At 35.5% G+C, this 16062-nt stretch overlaps 5 protein-coding genes across 6 annotated transcripts; 3 read left to right on the top strand and 2 right to left on the bottom strand.

Annotated features, from left to right (window-relative positions):
* The first annotated feature begins 3143 nt into the window (after window positions 1–3143).
* On the top strand, window positions 3144–5115 carry LOC112695597 (Golgi apparatus membrane protein-like protein ECHIDNA). Its single transcript, XM_025747996.3, has 6 exons — window positions 3144–3324; window positions 3592–3648; window positions 3727–3930; window positions 4247–4306; window positions 4536–4662; window positions 4794–5115. Exons 1-6 carry the CDS (start codon window positions 3310–3312, stop codon window positions 4880–4882), a joined length of 552 nt encoding a protein of 183 aa, XP_025603781.1. The 5' UTR covers window positions 3144–3309; the 3' UTR covers window positions 4883–5115.
* Window positions 5116–5885: 770 nt separating this feature from the next.
* LOC112695595 (AP-3 complex subunit mu) lies at window positions 5886–9081 on the top strand. The gene is made up of 8 exons (XM_025747994.3): window positions 5886–6025; window positions 6113–6212; window positions 6286–6396; window positions 6499–6588; window positions 6668–6915; window positions 7121–7330; window positions 7477–7684; window positions 7800–9081. Exons 1-8 carry the CDS (start codon window positions 5991–5993, stop codon window positions 8043–8045), a joined length of 1248 nt encoding a protein of 415 aa, XP_025603779.1. The 5' UTR covers window positions 5886–5990; the 3' UTR covers window positions 8046–9081.
* LOC112695596 (psbP domain-containing protein 1, chloroplastic) lies at window positions 7520–9040 on the bottom strand. Of its 2 annotated transcripts, XM_025747995.3 has the most exons (3): window positions 8516–9040; window positions 8177–8430; window positions 7520–7946 (listed from the first exon to the last, which is right to left on the bottom strand). In XM_025747995.3, the coding sequence occupies exons 1-2, from the start codon at window positions 9038–9040 to the stop codon at window positions 8209–8211; spliced, it is 747 nt and encodes a 248-aa protein (XP_025603780.1). In that variant the 3' UTR covers window positions 7520–7946; window positions 8177–8208. The 2 variants fall into 2 exon arrangements, with proteins under 2 accessions (XP_025603780.1, XP_029154655.1); XM_029298822.2 differs by lacking the exon at window positions 7520–7946 and having other exon boundaries at window positions 8124–8430.
* A 1446-nt stretch (window positions 9082–10527) lies between the features above and the next one.
* On the top strand, window positions 10528–13257 carry LOC112695593 (alkaline/neutral invertase A, mitochondrial). The gene is made up of 6 exons (XM_025747991.3): window positions 10528–11355; window positions 11436–11595; window positions 11675–11886; window positions 11970–12463; window positions 12572–12620; window positions 12732–13257. The coding sequence occupies exons 1-6, from the start codon at window positions 10597–10599 to the stop codon at window positions 13056–13058; spliced, it is 2001 nt and encodes a 666-aa protein (XP_025603776.1). The 5' UTR covers window positions 10528–10596; the 3' UTR covers window positions 13059–13257.
* Window positions 13258–13416: 159 nt separating this feature from the next.
* On the bottom strand, window positions 13417–15417 carry LOC112695594 (protein RTF1 homolog). The gene has a single exon (XM_025747992.2). It carries the CDS (start codon window positions 15415–15417, stop codon window positions 13417–13419), a length of 2001 nt encoding a protein of 666 aa, XP_025603777.1.
* Window positions 15418–16062: the final 645 nt, after the last annotated feature.

Genomic DNA, 16062 nt, shown 5'->3' with positions numbered 1-16062 from the left:
ACACCGCGGCGGGAATACCTGCAAAGGATACTCCGACGCTCAAGTTAGTAATAATCTCAGAAAAGAAAGAGAGAATAATTAAGTGAGAGCGAATAAGTGAATATGAAAACTGATAGTGGAACCTGACTTTGGCCGAGTATATTAGCTCGGCTTTATAGGAGTTGTTTTACCGTTTATTGTGGATAAGTCCTGGTTTGTAGGTTGGTTATGATATTTCTGTTTTGGATTTGTTGAGCACGTTCCTTATTTTCAAATGGGTGAGTCCGAGTCTATCTACCTCCGTGCCGAGCTTATCGGATAACTGGCGTGAGGCTGATCTTAATTGCTGTAATGCCGAGTTTCTCGGGCAGCCGAGATTTGAGGTAACGTATCACTAATAAAATGTACTTAAACTCGATATACAAATATATACATAAGTAAAATATGATGTAACATATTTTGACTTAGTGAAAATCTAATTCAATTCCATTTATTCAAAATTACAGTATTTTAATAACTGTTTTTCTTTCTTTATATTTTAAAAAAATAATAAAATTTAAAAATGGATTAATTTCTGAATAATAAACTTGGATGTCTATTAAGTAAGCAGATCATGAATTTAATGTAAAGGCAATTAATTAATGTTTTGTCCATTTTCATTCCCACCAAGAGAAAAATGAGGCAAGTTTAGATCATTTATTTAAAACAAACAATATTTTTTTGTATATTAAAATTAAATTAGTCATTAAAATTATTACTAATATATTTATATATAAATATATAATCTAATTTATTTTTAATATATATTTATATTTTAACATAAATTTTATATTAATAATTAATTTTAATAATTAATTTTAATATATATAATATAATTAATATAAAAATAATTAATTAGTGCCTCATTTTATTGTTAAACATTATGATGAGAGAAACCAATACAAGATTTAATTTACTTATTTTTTTCTTTATTTCTTTCATTGAAACGAATACTTAATATGATATTAAATTGGTAGGTTTTTTTGTTTTTTTATCGTATTTTTTAATTTAATAGATTAAAAATTCATTTGTCGTAAGTAAATTTAAAGTTTACTTAAAAGTTTGTCGTTTATTAATGTAATGAATCGTTAAAAGTATAAAGTAAAATTTAAATTCCAAATACTTAAACAAAAAACTGATAAATTGATCACTTGAATACTATAATTTATTATAACAGAATAATTTATCAATAAAATTCAACGTCTGAATTTAATTATCGTAAGACATTTATAGAATGAGAAAGTCACTGCTTTGTAGCGGGGATATTGACTTTGTTAAGTAGATAATAATTTTTGTAAATAATGTGAATAATAAATTTTAAAATTGGTTCAATAAAGTAAAAATAAATTAGACTTTTAAATTATTTTTCTAAATCTTAATAGTAAATAATTATCCATACACTTAATAAATTGAATATTTAATATATCTATTATTTATATTATTTAATATTTGCATTATCTATCTATACTTTTTTTAAATTAAAACACCAAAAAATAAGAACGGAAGTGATATTAGAAAGACTTATCAGTCATGAATGTAGGAGTGTTTATGGGTGGGGGTAAAATCGGGTTTGATATGACTCCGATTCTGTTCGAAATATATACCGAGCCTATTTGTTAGACTCGAGTCTGATCCTAAACCTGATGAAACCTACCCACTTTTGGACTATGATTATATTGGGTAAAAATCAGGTGAAAACCAGACCGTTAACATTACTTTCTTGTAAACTAGTATGTGAAAATATCCAAATTTTCAAGACTCCAACAATTATTTGATATGGTAAAATTCACTTAGAAAAATATAACAAGAACCAACTATTCCCTAAAATTAAAGCATAACCACAATCAATATTAATATTATCTAATAACACCAAATATTTAAATTAATACAAATAACACAATATCATATATTAGTCTAAAGTCTTATGCATTTTAAACATAAAACATTAATTTATAGTCTTATAATGACTAATAATATAAAATATTAAAGTTCACAATACTTAAATTCCACATAAAAATAACCATTATCTATTACTATTAATATAAAATATTAATTGTGTATAATGATCGGATCATCGGATCAAATTCGAATGACTCGAGTTATGTCACGAATTCAACCCAAAATAATAATTGAATATATTTTTGAGACTCTTATTCGATTCTAAATTCAGTAAAATTATATCAAATTAATCTCTAAAAAATTTAAGACGAAACCAAATTTTAAAACCAAACCGAACACCCTGTATGGATGGAAGTTTGGAAACCAATGTCACTAGAAGCTCCTTATTTCACCAGCACATCAGAGCAGTTATTAGCTTCTTTAGAGTATCATTTACGTAACTAATACTGCTTCTCAGTTCTCACCTCAAATCATATCTTAATATCTTATTGGAACTCTAATCTCTCTCCACCTTCCAATTCCAAAGACAACAAGGCAGATAAGCCACACAATGGTTGACAACTATTTTTAATAGAGTTAATACTAATTCTAAAATTATTTTCGTACCTCAATCTAATTTTTAAAATTTTGCTTTATTTGATTTAGTCTCTAATTTATATTTGTCTTTAATTTTATTTTTATCACAAAATTGTTATTAGTATAATGCGATAGACCGAGGACTGTAATGTTAAATTTTTTAATAAATATTTGATGTCATAATTAAAATTTTTTATTTCAAATTTTTTTATGAAACTTTTAAAATTTTAATTTTAATTTTATTTAAAAATTTTAAAAATTATTACATCAAATAACTGTCGATCTATTTTCGTAGGCCGTTAATGGTCATAAGTCATAACACACATTCATTCATTTACATACATATTATGACTCCTTAATCACCGCAACTGCTAGTAATCGAGTCTGGAGGCTAAAGACTAATTTATTGCAGTACTGAACTTTATTTAAACCTCCATACTTACCTAATGAGCTAACCACTAGACCAACCCAATTTGGTTGGAAGCAAACAACTTTGTTATTGAAATGCAGTCTCAGCCACGTAAATACAAGATTATTTTTGGGTCAAGATAATACAAGATTTCAACAGAAGAATAAAACCAGATAATTGGGCCATACAAAATCCATGAACCAAACTGGATAAAAAATAAGTTGATCGAGCAAGGCATCGGGCTAGCCCAAATGATCAAGATCAGAGACAAGGCCCCCCCTCTCTCTCTCTCTCTCTCTCTCTCTCTCTCTCTCTCTCTCTCTCTCTCTCTCTCTGTAAATGTGTAATATACCTCACCCGTGCAAGAAGAACAATCGTCGTGGATGATCTCAAATACATAAACAGTCATGGATCTCAGCCAGGTATGTCTCTCAATGTTAATGCACATTGGCTACATTCTCAACTTCCAGTTAGATAGATGTGCATGTGCAACGATTAAATCTCCTTTGGCATCTGCATTATCATTGGATTTGTTTCATTTGCTTCTATTTCCTCTTCATCTACACCTACTTGGTTTCTGGCATTGATTTTCTTATTACTACATTGTTTTCATGATTATGATAATTATATGGATCCCTTGTAGATTTAGCTGATTGATTTCAACACAATGATATAAACTCTTGGTGCAGCCTGCAGGTGAAAACTACGGCAATCCCATTACTTGCTTCTTTCACGTTTTCTTCAAGGTTTCCAACTTTGCCCTTTTCAACATCCTTCATATTTATTCTTTTTTATCTTTGTGTGATTCTGGTTGTGGATGGCAGGGCGCAGCTTTGGCATTTTACATTGTATTTTCCATCTTTGTTGGTAACTTTGTCGTCATTTTCGTCGTCACTGCCCTTCTTGCTGCTCTTGATTTTTGGGTCGTCAAGAATGTAAGTGGCAGAATCTTAGTTGGTTTGAGGTGGTGGAATGAAATTGATGATCAGGGTGAGAGTGTTTGGAGATTTGAATGCCTCGATCAAGAGGTAATTTCGATTTGCATATAGTAATTGTAATTGTAATTCCAACAATACTAAGTGTACACTAAAAATCAATCACCAAATCAAATAAAATACATGTTGAAATATAAAATACACATTAAAAATGAATTAAATATTACAATTATTTATATACAAATTTGTTATGACTGATTTTTAGTGTGTAAATAGCATTTTAGTTGTAATTATTTAAATCTAAATACTATATGTCAAGCTCTCTGTTGAATAGTGTAAGATTGCAATTGCCCAATTTTCAGTACTATATATCAGTCTCTCTGATGTTTGTGTTTTCTTAAATCTACAGTCAATGGCTCGGTTGAACAAGAAAGATTCATGGCTTTTCTGGTGGACCCTTTACTTGAACGTAAGAAAACATGGCATGGTTTAATTTATATCGCAATTGCACTGCTTTAATGTAAATACTAAACAGGGATCTATGATAAAAACAAGGATCATCATTCATCAATTGACTTAAGCTTTGGATATAGATAGCAAGTAGTTGTGTTAAATTTGCATTGCTTAGGTATGTTCTCTGGTAAATCAGCATAAATTTTCCTTCATTTTGTTGTTGTTGTTGTTGTAATGTTGTATAGGCAGGTATATGGCTTTTGTTGTCAATATTCTCGCTCATAAGGTTTGAAGCTGATTACATCCTAGTTGTAGGAGTTTGTTTGACTCTCAGTATTGCAAATATTGTTGGTTTCACCAAATGCAGAAAAGGTTTGCTACTCATTCATCTTCTTAAATTTGTGAGGCCATGAATATTGCATTGAAAGAGGGATTCTCAACTCTGCTTCATCATGCATGTGAACTCAACGGATAACATGTCTGCTTTGTTGTGTATCTTGCAGATGCTAAGAATCAAGTTCAACAATTTGCTGCTAGGACACTTGCCTCAAGGGTCTCATCTACCTTTCAGTCAGCATTTAGTATTGTCTGAATTGTTTACTGCCGAACATGTAAATGCAAGAAGCAGTGGATTATCTTTGAAATTTGAAAGCAGAGATTAGGGATATAGTGCATAAATGCATAATGATTATTTTGGATTCGCATATAGTTTAGAGAAATTCAAATGCAAAATTGTGTACACGATAATTAATATTCTATTGTCAAATTACTTAGTGAAATAATGACACTCCTTTGAGAATGTAAATCAAATTTTCCTTTTTCTTCTTTTCTATTTTTTATTTTCTCTTTGTTCGTTGCCGCTCCTTCTCCTCCAACGTAGGGATTAACAATTTAATAGACAACTTAAACATCCAAAGAGCAGGCATCATAGAATCATCTTTTTACAAATATCTCTCGGATATAAAATTGTTTTTGTGCAAAGCAGGTAAGAATTGAAATTATACTTGCATTTTATACGATTTTATGCAAATTTTATGCAAACAGAAAAATATAATCCAAATTTTCAATAAAATGTATAGCCAAAAATAATATAAGCTATTTTAATCTAAAAATAATAGCACCGGATTCTTCACAGAAAGGAAGTAAATAAATAAATAATATGCTCCAAAAAATTTTGAAAGCTGAATATTAAATTAAAAAAAAAGAAGAAAGATTTCTGCTGACCTTTTTTTTTAAAGCACAGAGGTAAAGAGTGAATATACTTTTTTATTTTTAATATTGAATTAACAAATGGTGTTTTTTTAAATTGTGATCTACTGTGATATTTTTTTAAAATGTGGGATGATTTAATGTACGGAATATAAATCGGACCGTCCGATTTTTAGGTACACAAATCGGACCGTCTAATTTGTGTTTAAAAAATTAAAAAAGTGTGGAGTAATCCGATTTGTGTATTCCAAATTTTTAAAATGTGTACCTCCTATAGTTTTAAAAGATATCAAAAATTATTACGTTAAGGTATAATACTCATTCTACTTTCATATCAAAAATTTTTAGCGAGAGTGAATAACTGAAGAACCGTTATCTAAGACACTAAGAAAGAAGAACCGTTATCTAAGACACAAAAAAAAACCGTTGCGTAAATATTTGAGAGGAAGAGTGCAATCATCATCTTCCTCGGATCTTTGGAGTCTACAGAAATGTTGCAATGCATATTCCTTCTCTCCGATTCCGGGTATTACTGTATTTCCTATTCTCAATTCATCACTTTTTAAAAAGTAATTGAACATATGGTTGTTCTGAATCTCTGATTCCGCCGCAGAGAGGTGATTCTAGAGAAACAGCTCACTGGCCACCGCGTCGATCGCTCCATATGTTCCTGGTTCTGGGACCAATCCATTTCTCAAGCTCATTCCTTTAGGGTATGTTTGTCACATTTTACCTTCATTAATTTTTCTTCTCCGCTTCTTCTCTTTACAATTTCTTTCTTAATAGCAACTTCCAGTGATTGCTTCTCCCACACATTATCTTTTCCAAGTTTTTCGTGAGGGAATCACCTTTCTGGCTTGCACCCAAGTTGAGATGCCACCATTGATGGCCATTGAGGTATACTTTTCGTTATACATTCCCTTCCCATTGCAGCTCACAATTTCATGAATGGTACCGTACTATACTCTCTTTGTTTTTAACTGTCTGATTATTCTTCAGTTCCTTTGTAGGGTAGCAGATGTCCTCAATGATTATCTTGGGGGTTTGAACGAAGACTTGATCAAAGACAACTTTGTCATTGTTTATGAGGTGCTTTTTTCTTCTGAATTTCATGTGAAATGAAATGCTGCTAAGGATTTTGGTCCCTTTATACTTGTTGTTATTGTAGCTGCTGGATGAGATGATAGACAATGGATTCCCACTAACTACGGAACCTAACATCCTGCAAGAGATGATAGCTCCACCAAATATTGTTAGTAAAGTCTTGAGTGTTGTCACTGGCACCAGTTCCAATGTGAGTGACACCCTTCCTGGTGCATCAGCTTCTGGTGTTCCCTGGAGAACAGCAGATCCAAAGTATGCCCAGAATGAAGTTTATATAGATCTTGCTGAAGAAATGGATGCTACAATAAACAGGTCTATATACTCATTTTACTAGAAACAGTTCTTAACTCACCCAAGCCATGAAGTCTTGCATGTACGCATCTCCAAGTTTAGCTAACAGTATACTACTGATTCTAGCTGGCATTTATCTAAGATCATCTCAAGGTTCCTCCTTAGTAGTTTAAATCTTATGCAGCACTTCTTTTATACTTGCTGCTAAACACTTCTGTTGATTTAGGGATGGAGCTCTGATGAAATGTGAGGTCTATGGTCAAGTTAAAGTAAATTCCCATATCAGTGGTCTTCCTGACATGACACTTTCATTTACAAATCCTTCGATCCTAGATCAAGTGAGGTTCCATCCATGTGTTAGATTTCGCCAATGGGAATCCCATCAGATTCTTTCATTTGTGCCTCCTGATGGACAATTTAAACTTATGAGCTACAGGTAAGGTATCCAGCTTTATGTTAATGTCTGGATCAGAATTTGAAAACTGAGTTTGAATAAAGAAAAGTAATTGCGAAATGAATTCCATTCCATTATATTCCCAATTTTCTCTTTCTCAATATTTTTGATATTTCATCTTGTTTCAGGGTTAGAAAATTGAAGAGCACCCCATTATATGTAAAGCCACAGTTGACATCGAATGGTGGGACATGCCGTCTTAATGTAATGGTTGGTTCAAGAAATAATCATGGAAAGACTATTGATTTAGTTACAGTTCAGTTTCAGCTTCCTTCATGCATTTTATCTGCAGATCTTACCTCAAATCATGGAACAGTAAACATCCTTGCTGACAAGGTCCCTAACAAGCAGCAACCTTTCTGTTAATTTTTATCAAATACAATCTACTTTGCTCCATATTTCAGCATGCAATTTGAAGAAATGAAGCTCTCTTTGTATTCTATTTTATCAGACATGCAATTGGAACATTGGTCGGATCCCAAAAGATAAAGCCCCTTCAATGTCTGGAACGTTGGTGCTTGAGACTGGATTGGAGCGTCTTCACACCTTCCCCACATTTAGAGTGGGTTTTAAGATGATGGGTGTTGCTCTCTCTGGCCTGAAAATAGATAAACTGGATTTGAAAACTGTTCCTTACCGTTTCTTCAAAGGTTTTCGAGCTGTTAGCCGTGCAGGTGAATTTGAAGTCAGATCATAACCTTGTACTTTCAATTTATTTAAGAATAAACTTTTAGTGCGGTTAGGTTACTCATCTAAGCAATAACATTTGAGTATGTAGTGCAAATTTTCCTTGTGTATTGAGGATGAGAGGAACAATAATAAACTTACAAGAGAAAGTGAATATATATTATATTATCTTCCTAAGCAGCAATCTTGTTGACACGAAAAGAATCCATGACTTGACGAAGATCATTTTGTTCCTCTGTAAAGACATTCTCTGGCACTTGCAATCTCAACTCATAGAGTTGATTGTTTTCAACTCCAAGTACTGAAAGATACCTCCGATCCCATTCCATGCGTACCACCCGCTCTTGTGGCATAACAGCAAGCTCATTGTTGTTTGCATATGACTTGATGTTTACCTACACATTCAATTCAATTCAGGACATGGAAATGAAGCTCATACTGAAAGAAAAGTAATCATTGTAATTGAAACTGTGAGGCAACCTCAACTTGATAGTACAACTTGCCATCATCAGCAACTCTGGAAGTGGTGGAAAGGATGTTGGATTCGCGTCTAACACCAAGCCTGGTAGACATGAATTCAGTGAGATATTGCTTGAGAACCTTTTTGCCGGCTTCTTGGGGTGAACCCAAGTCCTGAACAGTCTTGTATCTGGAAGATGATGGAGAGGAGATCTCAACAGATATGTTTTCATCGAGAACATAAGGGTCTCTGAAGAAGATGTCAGCACCGGCACCACGCACTTGGATCCAGTTGCTGGGGTACCTGAATGAATAGCCATCAAATGAGTCTACGTATTCGCGCAGCACAGGGGAGTGCTGAGCCAATGCAGCAGAGGCAGAGAGAATGTAAGTTGGTAGGAGCAAGGACAAGGACAAGGACAATGCTTTCCTCCGTGGAACTGCAAAACCTTTAGCCTGAGAGTGGCCTGAAATGCAGCGAGGGGAACAGGTGGAGAGAGAGATGGGAATATCGTAGAAGCGCTGAATTGGAAAGGCAATAGCCATTGCCGCCCCCCTTCCCTCTCCAAATCATGAAATGAATGGATATGGTATTAGTATCACACTATCACCACCACATCACCACACCTCTGTCTCACTCTCTGGCCCACATCATCTCTGTTGCTTAGCCCATACACAAAATTATAATAACCAGTATTTTTTTTTGGTATGCACCAGGGTATCCATCAGGCCAGAAGTTCAATGACTAATCCCTCGGATACTGCAGAGGCACATAAAGTGGGCGATCCTCCCAAGCAAACAAGCTCCATTTCCATTCTCCAGTGAGTATCGAACTCGAAAGAGATGATTAAAGGACACAAACCCTCATCCATCTGTGTCAACTTACGTTGGTTAATAACCAGTATTTTATATTTCATTAAATATTTTATATAGAATAATTGATTTGATATCCAATTTGTTTCATAATATACTTGATTATAATTTTTTTTGGATGTTATATATAAGAATTGGTGGATACTAATACTATGATAACATCTTCACTTAAAAATAATATTATGAAATGTTTGATGGTTTAACATATTTGTCTGAATTATCTAATAATTTTTAATTTTATATAAAAATATCTTTTTAAGAAGTATCTATAATAAGAATTGAATAATACTAAAGAGTCAATATAATTTATTATTTGTATTTAATAGTTAGTTAGTAATATATAAAAATATGAACTAAAAATATATCGTTGAATTATTAGATTAAATATATTAAATTAATTATTGACAAAAAATAATAAATTTTTACTTTTTTTTTTAAGTTTTTCTCATAAAAATATTTTTAGAGTAATACCAAAGAGTTAGTGAAATTTACTTTTTTTGATCAGCAGTTAATTAACAATATTTAAAAGTAAGAACTAAAAATATATTATTAGATTATTAAATTAAAAAAATTAAATTAATAATTAATAAATTTTGTTGGTTGTGAAACTTTTGTCATTTTCTTATATGAATGCTTGTTATGAATTTTCTAAGTAGCATATTTTTGTCAAAGTAATATTAGTCTTCAGTTTATATAGCGTAAAATTGATCATGTTTTTATGTGGCTTTTATAATGACACTGAAATAATATATTTGAGTTAGTTTCTAAAATTTATTAAAGTGAATTAACATGGCAACATGAATTAAATAGAACTTATTAAAAGCACATTCTAAGACGAATTTTCCAACAAAGGAGGAAGGGTAGTAAAAAAAAAAAGAAAAAGGTCCTAGTTCCTGAATGCTGACCCGAGCATAACGGAACATTTCACTGATCACAAAACAAAGATCATCATCCAATAGTTACTTATAGATCATCCACATGTGAGATAGAGTATCCCGTAAATCATCTTAAAATAATTTGTTTGCCAAAATTGGTGGAAAATGAAAAATCAACGTGAAAAGTGTGAGCGAAATTAGAATCTTTGTTCCTTGCGCATCGCAGTTTTGCCTATATAATAATAATAAATAAATAAAATAAAATGTCACATTCTATAACCACCTTCGTATTTGACAGTTAGTTATTCAGTTACGTTCTTGAATTCTTTTTTTGTTTCCCTGGATATTCATGTTATGATCGGTACGAACCTTATTAGCATTTGCAGCATGAAACCATCTCCGAGGATGCTCATTAGTTGCAAGAATTCTTCATCGTTTCTTGCAAGATGTCACCCCACTACTCCTCGTGCAATGTCTAATAACCTTTCTTCTACCAACAACATTCGCATGTTGGGTTTTGCACGAATAATGAACGGTAACCACAGAGCTTTTCGGTTACCCTCTTCAAGATATTTTAGCCATTTAACTTCAAGGCCTCAAACATTCCGTTCACCGGCCGCAACCAGAATCAACGGCGACGTCACCACTGCTACCGTGAATGAACTTGGATTGAAGCCTCGGAAGTCAAGTGCGAATGACAAAAAGAATCTGGAGATTGAGAAGGTTTACATAAAGACGGACAATGGCATCGATGAGAAGCAATTGGTTGTCGAAAAATCAGCGGACAAAGAGTCCGAGTTAGAAGCTGGGGGTGAAGAAGATAATCCAAGATCAGAGAATAAGGTATCTGAGGGTGTGGCTGCTCCAATTATCAACAACAATGGTGAGGAGGAGACAGACGTGGAAAGAGAGGCATGGAAGCTGTTGCAAGAGGCACTTGTTACGTATTGTGACACCCCTGTGGGAACGGTGGCTGCAAATGATTCCAGTGAGGAGTCTTTGAATTATGATCAGGTCTTCATTCGGGATTTCATCCCTTCAGCCCTTGCTTTCTTGCTCAAGGGGGAAAATGAAATCGTCAAGAACTTTCTCCTTCATACCTTGCAACTCCAGGTACCTCCTATATATTATTCAATCAATACTTTATACTCTCACTTTTCTCTTTGATGATGTAATGTTCGATATTGCAACAGAGTTGGGAGAAAACTGTGGACTGCTATAGCCCAGGGCAGGGGTTGATGCCTGCGAGCTTCAAAGTTAAAACCATGCAAGTTGATGAAGAAAAGGTAGAAGAAGTTTTGGATCCTGACTTTGGGGAATCAGCTATTGGTCGTGTTGCGCCGGTAGATTCAGGTTAGTATTTCTGAGAATTTTTGTAATAATAATCTTATTTGGAAGATTGGTACTTTATGGTTGGTTGTGGTTGACATAGGATTGTGGTGGATCATTTTGCTGAGGGCTTATGGGAAGCTTACCGGTGATTACAGCTTGCAAGAAAGGGTGGATGTTCAGACAGGCTTAGAGATGATCCTTAACTTGTGTTTAACCGATGGCTTTGATATGTTCCCATCTCTGTTGGTGACTGATGGTTCTTGCATGATAGATAGGAGGATGGGAATTCATGGTCACCCTCTTGAGATTCAAGTGAGTGAGGAAGATTTTGATATAGATAACAAGGGTTTAGATTCAACATATTAGTTAACTAATTATTTTACTTTGGTTTGCAGGCGTTGTTTTACTCAGCTCTACGATCAGCCCGTGAGATGGTTAAGGTGGATGATGGATCCAAGAATCTGGTTAGAGAAATCAACAACAGGCTGAGTGCACTCTCATTCCACATTAGAGAATACTATTGGTTGGATATGAAAAAGATGAACGAGATATACCGGTACAAAACAGAAGAGTATTCGTTGGATGCCACCAACAAGTTCAACATATATCCAGAACAGATTCCTCTGTGGCTAATGGATTGGGTTCCACAGGAAGGGGGATATCTCATTGGAAACCTTCAACCGGCACACATGGATTTCAGATTCTTCATGCTTGGGAACCTCTGGTCCATTGTTTCATCTTTGGGTACCCCAAAACAGAATAAGTCCATTCTGAATCTCATAGAAGCAAAATGGGATGATCTTGTTGGTCACATGCCTCTTAAGATATGCTATCCTGCCTTGGAGTCTGAGGAATGGCGCATAATCACTGGCAGTGACCCAAAGAATACGTATAAATTTCTTTAATTCTTTCCCTCTTATGGTGTTGTTTAGATGTTTTAGTACTTTGGTGACTTTATAGTCAGAGTTGATTCTAAGACACATTTCAACTTGTGCAGCCCTTGGTCATATCACAATGGTGGATCTTGGCCAACACTTCTATGGCAGGTAAAATTTTCTTTATGGGAATGTTATGACCATGGAAGTTCAATGGTGTCGTTTCATAATTATTTACCCTTTCCCCTTTGGTTTAATATGTGATTCATTTTTGTCATTCAGTTTACACTTGCATGCATCAAAATGGGGAGAACTGAACTTGCTGAGGATGCAGTTGCTTTGGCTGAGAAAAGGCTTCCAGTTGATTCATGGCCGGAATACTATGACACTCGCACCGGCAAGTTCATCGGGAAACAGGCCCGGCTTTATCAGACATGGACATTAGCCGGCTTCCTTGCATCCAAGATGTTCTTAAAGAATCCTGAGACAGCAGCCATGTTGTGCTGGGAAGAGGACCTTGAGATTCTTGAGACATGTGCTTGTGCACTGAGCAAGAGTGGCAGGGCTAAATGCTCTCGCGATGCCGCCAAGTCTCAGATTCTTGTTTAGGATTCTGCCAACATTGTAAATAGTACATTCTTGTTCCACATTGTTGTGACTGTGAATAATGCTCCTTCTTTTCACTTTTGTACATTTGTAAATATCTTGATATTCATTTTTCTGTTCATATAGAATGTTCCTTCAGAGCATTCATTTTGCTTCCCCAAGATTCTACCAAGTATAAACAATGCCAGAAACAATTATAGCATGATTATTGTGTTTTCTTTCAAGAAATAGTGGATGTGTCAACCACCAGAACACAGATGAACAAACACATTAAATACTAAGTGCTCAAAAATATCTGGTGACAACATTTTCTACTTGTCAAAAGAATATGATTGAAGTCAAAAAATTGAAACTGAATACTCTACAACAGCCCTCTTCTTCTCTTATAATCGCTGATAGTTAATGTGAGAGCATGCCTACCTCCATCGTTTTCAGGCACCTGCAACCCAACCGTTGCTTCTATCTTCTGTTTCCTTGCCAAGAACCCATTCTTCAATCCCTGTGGTCCGCCCAAATCCTTAAGTTCAGCCAGTGAAATCGGCAACTCAAAATCATGCATCATGTTTGATTCTGTTCCACAATCCACCGGAGCCAAAGTATCCACCAATTTCCCTGCACTTGCAGCAGCTTCCAGTGCTGCTTCTGTGGCTTTAAACCCAACAGCATTACCTGCTGACACACTTGGTTCTTCAACCTTAGTTTCATGCTTCTCTCTATTATTACTAACTTGATGACTCTCTTCTTGTTTAATCTCTTTCCCTTCTGCATTGTAGTAATTCCTAGACCTTGTCCACCTCCTAGAGAATGGATCATACCCTGCCTCACCCAATTTCAAATTCACCTGCAAATTCCTATGCTCAGACAAGTTCTTGAAATTATCAACCTTGTTCTTTCTGTTCATCTCAGCTAATCTTTTAGCCCTGCTGTCATTATCCCTGGCTTCGCGTGCCGCGTCCAATTCCAGGAGCTTGGCGCAGATCCTCTGCACCTCGGCCTCATCGTTCTTGCTCTTTGCTACCTCCATCAGCCTCTTCAGCTTGTCCTTCTCAACCGCGACATTAAGCGGCCGAGTAGGCGCGGCTTTCTTCTCCTCCAGCATCTGCTTCACAGTGGCTGCAGAGTAGACATAGTTATTCGTTCTTCTAATGGCCTCTCTCTTGTCCAAAACACTCGCCTTACTCGGCATTTGGCTGCAACTTCTCTCAATTTCCCTAACCCATTGCCTGAACTCTTTCTCCAATGGCGAAGAATCCGAAACCACAGCCATTTGGAACCTCTTGGCAGAGCTTTCACTTCCCCAAACACAAACAAGGTACTTGTGAGTGATTCTGTTCTCAACCTTGTAGTGCCTATTTGGATCGCCACCATCAACACTTTGAACCATGCAGAGTCTGTAAACAGCTCCACTCTCTGATTTTCCAATCCCAATTCTAACGAAGCACCCAACAATTAACTCTTCAAAGAATGGTTCATTCAGCCACTTCACAAGCCTCGATCTCCTAATGGTGATTTCCTTGATTTCTTCAAACGTTGGCATGTTTGATTCTCTCAACATGTTCTTGTCATCGTCATCGTCACTATCAGCCAACCCTTCAGAGGAATCTCTATCACTGTCACCGCTCTCGCTCTGGCTTGAGCTACTTGAAGTAGTTGCTGCTTTCTTCTTCATTGGAATCCCCTTATTGGTGCTTGATGATGATGGTTTTCCATGGTGAGTGTCTACCACTTGCTGCTTCATCCTCTTGGCTCGCAACTCGCTTAAGACATCGCCTTTGGCGGCGGTCCTCTCGGCGTGTCTGGTGGAGGAGCGAACCTTGGAGGAAGATGATGGTGGTGGTGGTGGTGGTGGAAGAGGTGATTGATGATTGATTATGTTCTTTGAAGTAGCATTGTTGTTGGTGTCCCTTTTCATTCTTAATTGTTCTTTGAACTCCTTTTCGCCTTTTTTGGCAGCTCGATCGGAGAGTATCATCTCTCTTTCGAGCTCGGTCATGTTTGCTAGCCTCTGCTTGTCATCTTCATTCTTGTAGAGATCACTGCCAACATCAGATTCTTCATCTTCATCATCATCATCATCATCCTCCAACAGCTCTCCTTCATGGCCTAATTCCCTCTCAGTTTTGGTGAGGTCCATCCTCTTCTTGAGAGGAACGTTCCTTGATGACGATGGCGGCTTCTTCTTGCTTGCTCCGCCGCCCTCGGCGTCGGAGTCTTCCCCTCTGGACTCACTTCCAGCATCATCTCCTCGTTTGGATTTCTGGTTTCGCGGCTTACTACTAGTACTATTACTATTGTGGCGCTTTCTGTGCGGGGAGCTGGTTCTTCCAGCTGCCTCCAGAAGCATGTTCTCCAAGTCCGCCATAATAACAATAATAATGTTAATGAAGACGAAGATCAGAGCATGCATACGTTGGTGTTGGTATTGGTATTGATGGAGAGAGATAGCGTGTTCCTGGACACGTGCATTGGAGCTCGCTTCCATAGAAATTAAACTAACTCCTACGAGTACGTATAATCTCCGCATATCGTATTTGACAGCTTCAAACAAAATATAAACATGTCGTCATTTCCATTAAAAATGACAACTATTTCTGGTTTAGACTAGGGGTGCACATGGTAGGGTGAAGACGGTTTAATGAGATCCAAATTCGACCCGAAATATATACCGGGTCTATTTATTAGACCCGAATTCGATATTGGACCCAATGAAACCAATACACTTTCGGGCCACAATTATACCGGGTGAAAATCGGGCCGTTAACATTACATTACGTTGATACCTTCTTGTAAGTTAGCATGTAAAAATATCCAAATTTCCAAGACTCCAATCATTATTTAACATGGTAAAATTCACTTAGAAAAATATAATAAGAACCAACCATTTTTTAAAATTAAAGCATAACCACAATCAATACTAAAGTAAAACCACAATCAATACTAATATTGTCTAATAATACCAAATATTTAAATCAATACAAATAACACAATATTATGCATTAGTCTAAAG

This window comes from Arachis hypogaea, chromosome 6 (genome assembly GCF_003086295.3).
Source record: "Arachis hypogaea cultivar Tifrunner chromosome 6, arahy.Tifrunner.gnm2.J5K5, whole genome shotgun sequence".
In the NCBI taxonomy this organism is placed as follows: Eukaryota; Viridiplantae; Streptophyta; class Magnoliopsida; order Fabales; family Fabaceae; genus Arachis; species Arachis hypogaea.
This window is presented reverse-complemented; position numbering and strand designations above follow the sequence as displayed.

What these genes read in the sequence shown, in the direction of transcription:
- LOC112695597 (XM_025747996.3), top strand. An exon ending in GGTGGACCCTTTACTTGAAC is followed by an intron (nt 4,307 to 4,535) that starts GTAAGAAAACAT and finishes AATGTTGTATAG; the next exon opens with GCAGGTATATGGCTTTTGTT. An exon ending in TTTCACCAAATGCAGAAAAG is followed by an intron (nt 4,663 to 4,793) that starts GTTTGCTACTCA and finishes TGTATCTTGCAG; the next exon opens with ATGCTAAGAATCAAGTTCAA.
- LOC112695595 (XM_025747994.3), top strand. Translation starts at nt 5,991, where the DNA reads ATGTTGCAATGCATATTCCTTCTCTCCGATTCCGG. An exon ending in TTCCTTCTCTCCGATTCCGG is followed by an intron (nt 6,026 to 6,112) that starts GTATTACTGTAT and finishes ATTCCGCCGCAG; the next exon opens with AGAGGTGATTCTAGAGAAAC. An exon ending in CTCAAGCTCATTCCTTTAGG is followed by an intron (nt 6,213 to 6,285) that starts GTATGTTTGTCA and finishes CTTTCTTAATAG; the next exon opens with CAACTTCCAGTGATTGCTTC.
- LOC112695596 (XM_025747995.3), bottom strand. Translation starts at nt 9,040, where the DNA reads ATGGCTATTGCCTTTCCAATTCAGCGCTTCTACGATATTCCCATCTCT. An exon ending in AGTTGTACTATCAAGTTGAG is followed by an intron (nt 8,431 to 8,515) that starts GTTGCCTCACAG and finishes TTGAATGTGTAG; the next exon opens with GTAAACATCAAGTCATATGC.
- LOC112695593 (XM_025747991.3), top strand. Translation starts at nt 10,597, where the DNA reads ATGATCGGTACGAACCTTATTAGCATTTGCAGCATGAAACCATCTCCG. An exon ending in TTCATACCTTGCAACTCCAG is followed by an intron (nt 11,356 to 11,435) that starts GTACCTCCTATA and finishes ATATTGCAACAG; the next exon opens with AGTTGGGAGAAAACTGTGGA. An exon ending in GGCAGTGACCCAAAGAATAC is followed by an intron (nt 12,464 to 12,571) that starts GTATAAATTTCT and finishes CAACTTGTGCAG; the next exon opens with CCCTTGGTCATATCACAATG.
- LOC112695594 (XM_025747992.2), bottom strand. Translation starts at nt 15,417, where the DNA reads ATGGCGGACTTGGAGAACATGCTTCTGGAGGCAGCTGGAAGAACCAGC.